This window comes from Meriones unguiculatus, chromosome 19 (genome assembly GCF_030254825.1).
Source record: "Meriones unguiculatus strain TT.TT164.6M chromosome 19, Bangor_MerUng_6.1, whole genome shotgun sequence".
Classification (NCBI taxonomy): domain Eukaryota; kingdom Metazoa; phylum Chordata; class Mammalia; order Rodentia; family Muridae; genus Meriones; species Meriones unguiculatus.
In genome coordinates, this window is record NC_083366.1 from 44079737 (window position 1) to 44087024 (window position 7288).

General features: G+C 39.6%; 1 protein-coding gene across 1 annotated transcript; it reads left to right on the forward strand.

The window, feature by feature from the left end:
* Nucleotides 1–1138: 1138 nt before the first annotated feature.
* LOC110543443 (prolactin-6A1-like) lies at nt 1139–6335 on the forward strand. The gene is made up of 4 exons (XM_021629775.1): nt 1139–1399; nt 2670–2783; nt 5625–5804; nt 6144–6335. The coding sequence occupies exons 1-4, from the start codon at nt 1139–1141 to the stop codon at nt 6333–6335; spliced, it is 747 nt and encodes a 248-aa protein (XP_021485450.1).
* Nucleotides 6336–7288: the final 953 nt, after the last annotated feature.

A 7288-nucleotide genomic window follows, 5' to 3' on the forward strand; every position in this document is an offset into this window, starting at 1 on the left:
GTATTTGTGAGGTAAAGCTCTTGGAAACAAAACTATGGCTTATATGCTGTAACACAACAAACACACACACACACAAATGCACACACACTTTCTATCATCTATCATCTCTACATCTACTTATTTATATATTGATCATCCATCTCCCTATCATCTCTCTATCACCTATTTATCTATCATCTGTCTATAAGTGTATCTGATAAAATGATATATGAACATATGCCTTTGAAAAACATCCTTAGTGTTATATCTGTTCTTTCTTCCCTATGCTTCTATTCTCCCCTCCACAATCAAAATCGTGCATATTTTTTTCACTGCCCTGTTAATAACACCTATCTTCTAATATCCCTTTACTTTGGAGCTCCTTCCTCCTCCACTCCCTTGAGGTCTTTTTTTACTTCCTTGTCTTCTTTATATGGTTACATGATCAGTATAAAGATTTAGATCCACAAATAAAAGAGTACATGTGACATTTTAATTCTAGGTCTGGGTTACCTCATTCAGTATATTATATTTTCTACTTCCACCAATTACGTGAACATTCATTATCTTATTTTTCTTTACAGCTGAATAGTATTCCATTGTTACGTGCACCGATCTTCGCTGTCACTTGAAGGACATTTTGGTTGTTTCCATTCCCTAGGAAAAAATAATCTTTTGAATAAATAAACTATGCATGATTTCTCTATTGTATATCATACAGTTCAGGATATCGGGTCATTTTTATGACAGGATTCTCTTTATCCTTAGTGTTATAACTCCAGCAATTGTGTTTTTAGTATAAATAGGCACAAAGATGAAGCAAACAGATGACTCATGCTGTCCTTGTCACATCAGGGAACAAATGCTAATATCTGATATTGCATTTAAAATATTACAAATTCACAGAATATGAATATTGAAAAGGAGCACGAGTCTCCTAAACAACAAACCATGACTTAACAAGGTTCAGTTGTATTTGCTGTGAGACCTTAGCGTTTGCAACATTCAGAAGGTCTTCTGTGGGCAATCTCAAATGCAGGAAATCACCCACTTTCAAACTATCAGTTGCAAGATACTTAAAGATCTACATGTGACCAGTGAAGAAGGTTTGTATTTCACTCTTGTTATACAGAACTAAATCACACAGAAAGCCCCAAAGATGGCCAAAGGTTTCCACCGCAGAATTCCTTTTTATAACCACACTGGTGAGATCAACATGAGTGACACCTCCTTTTATTTAGCAGGGACACTCCTGGTGCTGCTAGTGTCAAACCTGCTTCTTTGGGGCCATGTGGCCTCTGTACGTTTGTGCCCGAGCTGGGATGGTTCCTGCCAGGGGACCGTCAAGGACATGTTTGTTTATGCCCTGAGCCTGTCTGAGGAAATGCAAAACCAAACTACGGAAATGTTAAATAACTTCGTAAGTATCTCATTTACTTTTGGCTTCTTTCTAATGGGAAATTTCATGCTAGTGACTGGCTTACTCTAAAGAATAAATGTAAATAACATCAAGGACCGAATTTCATAGGGGGAAAAAGCATCAGTGACTGAGTAGATCAAGAAGGCAAGAGTTTTATGGGATTTCAAAGTGAATAGTTAAGAAGAGAAGAAGCTGAATAGATTATTGTAGAATATTAATGTTTACTATTGACTTATTGCTTAGTTAAGCAGCTGTTATTTCTAAACCAACTATATACCCAAATCACAGAGACTGGGATTTATTTAATTAACCTAGAGCACAGTGCTGGGCAATATTTACTCCATCCTAAATCCCCAAGCCCTCATAGTTTCGTATCATTTAGCTTTCACCCATTATACTTGCTTTTAGTCATATCTAAGGTCCGGTTCATCTCTCCACGTGGTTCCAAGACCTCTCTTGCAGATTCTCCTCCTATCGTCTCTCCTGTTTCCTCTTCTTCCTCCCACTCTGTACTAGGATGTCCCACCAGATCCTCTCCATTGCTCAGCATTGTGGCTGGTTGTTTTAATTGACAATTTAGAGAACAAAGTGGTGGCATGTTTACACAAACTTGAGACAGGTAATGCTTAGAATAAGCATCATAATACAATGTCTGAATTGAAACCAGGTAGTGGTAGAGAGAAATCAGCATTTGAATGAACATGGGTAAATTGTGTACATTCCAAGAGAACATTATACCAACAACAGATAGATCAGAAAAAAAAAAAGAGATTTCATGCCCAGTCATTTAAAAATTAGATAAAAAGTTGATTTTCTTAATTTTTCTGTTTTTTCTTGTAAATGCAAGAACCTGGATACTCCAAAAACTCCTTGCAAATCATAGCACAGGAAGACATTTCTGTAAACCCTGCTTTTCTGCAGAGAGATGGGGAGCATGGCAGAAAAATCGCGGAGCTATACTGGGCTAGCTAGTCTACCTCAAGCTACAGTGTACAACAAAAGACTGTATCAAACAAACAAACAAAACAAAACAAAAAAAAAAAAACAGTGGAAAGCATTTTGAAACAACTGAGGGTGTCCTCCGATTGTGACACTTCTTCCTTGAAGCCCACAGAAGTTCATTTCCACATGTGGACACAAATAAGTACCCATGCATGCATCATATATACATACAAAGATTTAAAAAATTGCACCCATCAACTGTATTAATAGTCTGGTCATGTATAAATTCATTCATATCCAAATTTAAGATAACTGACTTCTTCAACAGTTGCATGATGTAGAGTACACGCCAGGCAGATGGTACCTTGATGGGGCCCAAAGCAGCTGCCATACTTCCACCTTTGCTGTTCTGCTACCTGGAGAGGAAACCGAACAGATCCAAGTGAGTTTCCAGCCTGTGCTTTAACCTTAAGAGCTAAGCAGTTCACTGGCTTCATCTTGAAGGTGGTCACCGTGGGTAATGACACATGCAGAAAATGGCAGATGGGCGAGCAGTCAAAGCAAAATCTGCATTATACAGTGTAACTATTGTAAAAGAAGTAAAAGCTAAGTATTATTACAGCAGATCTATAAACTGGTCATCCAGAGAAGCTATTTTACTAATGCTTACCCTTGGGGTTGTGCTTAATATTATGTAGGACACTTTGTTTTATTTTATTATTTTTAGTATTTTTTTTTCATTTTTAATTTATTTATTCACTCTACATCCTGATCACAAGCCCTCCCATTCCCACCTTCCCTCCTGCTCTCCCCATCCCTCTCTCTCCTACTCCCCAGACAAGGGGAACCTCCCACACCAATCAACCCAGACCAGCGCATCCAATCATACCAGGACACAGTGCATTGCCATCCTTTATGACCTGGCAATGCAACCCTGCTAAGAGGAAGTGATAAAAAAGCAAGCAACAGAGTCCTTGTCAGAGACAGCACCCTCTCCCCGCTCTAGGGGATCCACATTTAGGCTGAGCTACCCATCTTCTACATATGTGTAAGCGCCCTAGGCCGAGTCCATGCATGATCCTTGGTTAGTGCTCCATAAGCTCCCCTGGGTCCAGTCAGCTGGTTCTGCCAGTCCTCCCGTGGCGCTCCTGTGCCCTCTGGGTCATTCTGTTCTTCCCCTATTTTTCTACAAGACTCCTTGCACTCTTCCCAATGTTTGGCTTTGAGTCCCAGCATCTACTTTGATCTGCTGTTATGTAGAGCCTCTCAGAGGACAGCCATGTCAGTGTCCTATCGGCAAGGGTAGCAGAGTATTATTAATAGTGTCAGGAGTTGGCTGTCTTCCATGGGGTGGCTCCCAAGCTGGGCGAAGCATTGGCGGGACACTACCTCAATCTCTGCTCCATCTCCATCCCTGCACATCGCTTAGGCAGGGTAAATTTAGGGGGGAAGTTGTTGTGGGTGGGTTGCTGGTCCCCCCACTCCACTAGGAGTCCAGCCTAGTAGCCTCTTTAATCTTTATGACCCCTGCTACTCAGAGTCTCAGCTAGAGTCACCCTCATATTCTTCCAGGAGCCTAACCTGTGGTAGGTCTCCAGCTTGTCTCAGATGTGCCCTCTCCTGTTGCTTTTCTCTTTGCAAGCCCTCTGTTCTCTTGCCTCCCTCCCTACTCTGATCTGTACCTTCATTTCTCTCCGTGCACATTCTACAACCCTGTTCCCTCTCTTCAACCCCTTCTGCTCTTTAATCTGTTTCCAGTTCTGAGTGATATTTAAGTATTATCCCTTGAGTGCTCCTTGTTATACTTTTTGGATCCATGAATTGTAGTATGGCTATCCTGTGCTATATGGCTAATATCTGTTTATCAGTAAGTGCATACTATGTGTGTCTTTCTAGGACTGGGTTACCTCACCCAGGATGATCCTTTCTGGTTCCATCCATTTGCCTGAAAATTTCATGATTTCCCTATTTTTAATAGATATGTAGTATTCCACTGTGTAAATGTACCACAATTTATCCATTCTTCAGTTGAGTGGCATCTGAGTAGAGATAGATTAGCCATTAAAGGCTAGGCTCACAACCAAAAAATATGTAGGACACTTTGACCTGCATTGCATGCATACTTGAATATATTCAAGAGTATTTATAGGAAGTGAAAACATGGTTTCATTTATTATACATATGAAAGGCCCCTGTGTTTACAACTTTGCACCTTACTGATCATCAAAGCATTTGTTGTCTTTCAAGACTCTCCTTGTTCTATTTTTTGTTTCTAACCTACATGTTCATTCTTCACTGAATTTTGTGACTTCTTCTGTGGCTTAACTGAAAGTCAAGATGTTTTTTTAAAAAAAAAAATACTACAATTCTCAAGATGCAACTATGCCCTGTGTTGTGATAACGGGGTCTATGTATCACGCTGCCTCTGCTTGCTTTAACTAAACTTAGCATGATTTAAACTGAATCTCAAACATGTTCACATAATTTCTAATCGTTTTCACACCAAGATTTTGTTAGTTCATCATTAATTTGTATATTAATGAGAATAGTGCTATCCTCATTAATAGTAAATACTATAGCATAAGAACAAATGAAAGAAGAAAGATGAAAGGACAGTAAATGTAGACAGAGACTTCACTGTTGGAAATGTCACAAAAGAGTCTACTGACGTCCTTGCATTCTATCCTGATAAAATCTATTCCACAAGTTCCAGTTGCTGCAGAGACTGACATAAGGAAGCTGACGTTCAGAGATTACGTAGACTCCATCCACATGCAAGTTGACTAAGAATGGTTGTGTGAGCTGCAGCCAACTCATGCCCACAGTTTTAATCATGTCATACTTCTCCCAGAAAACTACCTTTTTACCATGTGATACCATTTAAATATTTTGTATGCATTTTCTAGTGGCCATATGTAAACACTGCCTCACAGTATAAATGCATGCTAGAGTAGCTATGAATGCAGTTTAGCATATTTGTAATTCATGTCTTACCACAATGTCAAACATGTTGGATATCAGTACATCAATGAAATCCTTACTACTCTGTTTTCCTTATTACCAGTAGGGTAGCTATCACACATCAGCACAGCAGCATTATAATCAGAGTTGGCTTTTATGCATTATGTTGGCAGTGAGTACAGCCTGGGACGTCAAACTCTTTTATGATCTTCATCGATTTTCTCTCTTTTGGAAATATTTATTTTTGTTTGATATTATGTGTTTTGTCAAATATTGCTGTATTTCAGAAAATTTAATACATTTGTTAAATCATGCTGTGTAGGGTATATTTCTTCTGCAAGAGATACTCACTATGTTGCAAGCTTGGAAAAACCCTCTAAATCAGCTCGTGACTGAGCTGAGGGGTATGACAGAAGCTCCTACTTCAATCATAGCAAGAGCCAACGTTGTCAGGACAATAATGGATGGACTTCAAGAAGGTGTTAGAAGGATCCTCAACAGGGTTTGTAGTCTTCCTATGTTCCTTTGTCTTTCTTGTCCATCAGAAAGATGAGCACTGTCATAAAAATTTGATGTAACTAAATTTATCTACCTAGTCTTTTAGAATATCTAGGATATGCTATTCCATACTTCAGGAATCTCAATAGGAAGTTAATGTTCCTCATAGTCCTTTTCTGTAGCTGATGAAATCACGCTATTGTCATGTGGGTATACTGAACTCCATACCTTTGTCTGAAATTTTACAATTCTAACTTCTCCCCAAATAGTCACTCACCATTTACAATGAATAACAGCCAGGAAATAATAATGTGTAATAACTTAATTTGGTTTTGGTGAATAGATTCATCCTGGATTCAAAGAAGTTGAGGAGTACCCTGTCTGGAAAGGATTAGCATCCTTGCAGTCACCTGATGAAGACATTCGTGTTTTGGCTTTTCATAACCTATTTCAGTGCTTGAGCAGTGATTCACGGAAGATTGACTTTAATCTAAAGCTCCTGAAGTGCCGATTTGTCTATGACAGAAATTGTTAATTTTACCCTCAACCCATCTAATTTTGATATCACTGTTACAAATCTTTCTCTTTGGAAGTTTGTTTTTGTTTAATAACTTTTGTATATGATGCATTCTTTGATTGTGAATAAAAGTTCACTCTTTAAGAAGGTAATGTATACATATCACGTGTGTTTTTGCGGTTCTGGGTTACCTCACTCAAGACGATATTTTCTAGTTCCATCCATTTGCCGGCGTGGTGTCCTTGTTTTTTTTTTAAATTATTTTTTTATTAATTAGAGTTTATTCACTTTGTATAGCTATAGGCCCCTTACTCATACTCTCCCAATCTCACCCTCACCCCCCCCCCCCGCTTCTCCTATGCCTCTCCAAAGTCCACTAATACAGAGGTCCTCTTCCCATTCCCTCTGACCCTGGCCTATCAGGTCTCATCAGGACTGTGGCATTATCTTCCTCTGTGGCCTAGTAAGGTTGCTCTACCATCAGGGGAAGGTGATCAAAGAGCCAGCCACTGAGTTTATGTCAGTGACTGTCCCTGTTCCTATTACTATGGAAATCACTTGGACACTGAACTACCATGGGCTACCTCCGTGCAGGGGTCCTAGGTTAACTCCATGCATGGTTCTTGGTTGGAGTATCAGTTTCAGAAAAGACCCCTGTGCTCAGAATTTCTGGTTCTGTTACTCTCATTGTGGAGCTCCTGTTCCTTCCAGGTCTTTCTATCTCCCCCTTCTTTCCTAAGATTCCCTGCACTCTGCCCATAGTTTGGCTGTGAGGCTCAGCATCTGCTTTTGATACACTTCTGGGTAGTCTTTCAAAGGCCCTCTGTGGTAGCCTCCTGTCCTCTTCCCCATTTTCTCTCTCTTCCCATGTCTATACCATTTACCTTTTTGAGTGAGGATTGATCATCTTACCCAGGGTCCTCCTTCATTTTTAGCTTCTTAGGTGTACAGATTTTAGTATATTTATCCTA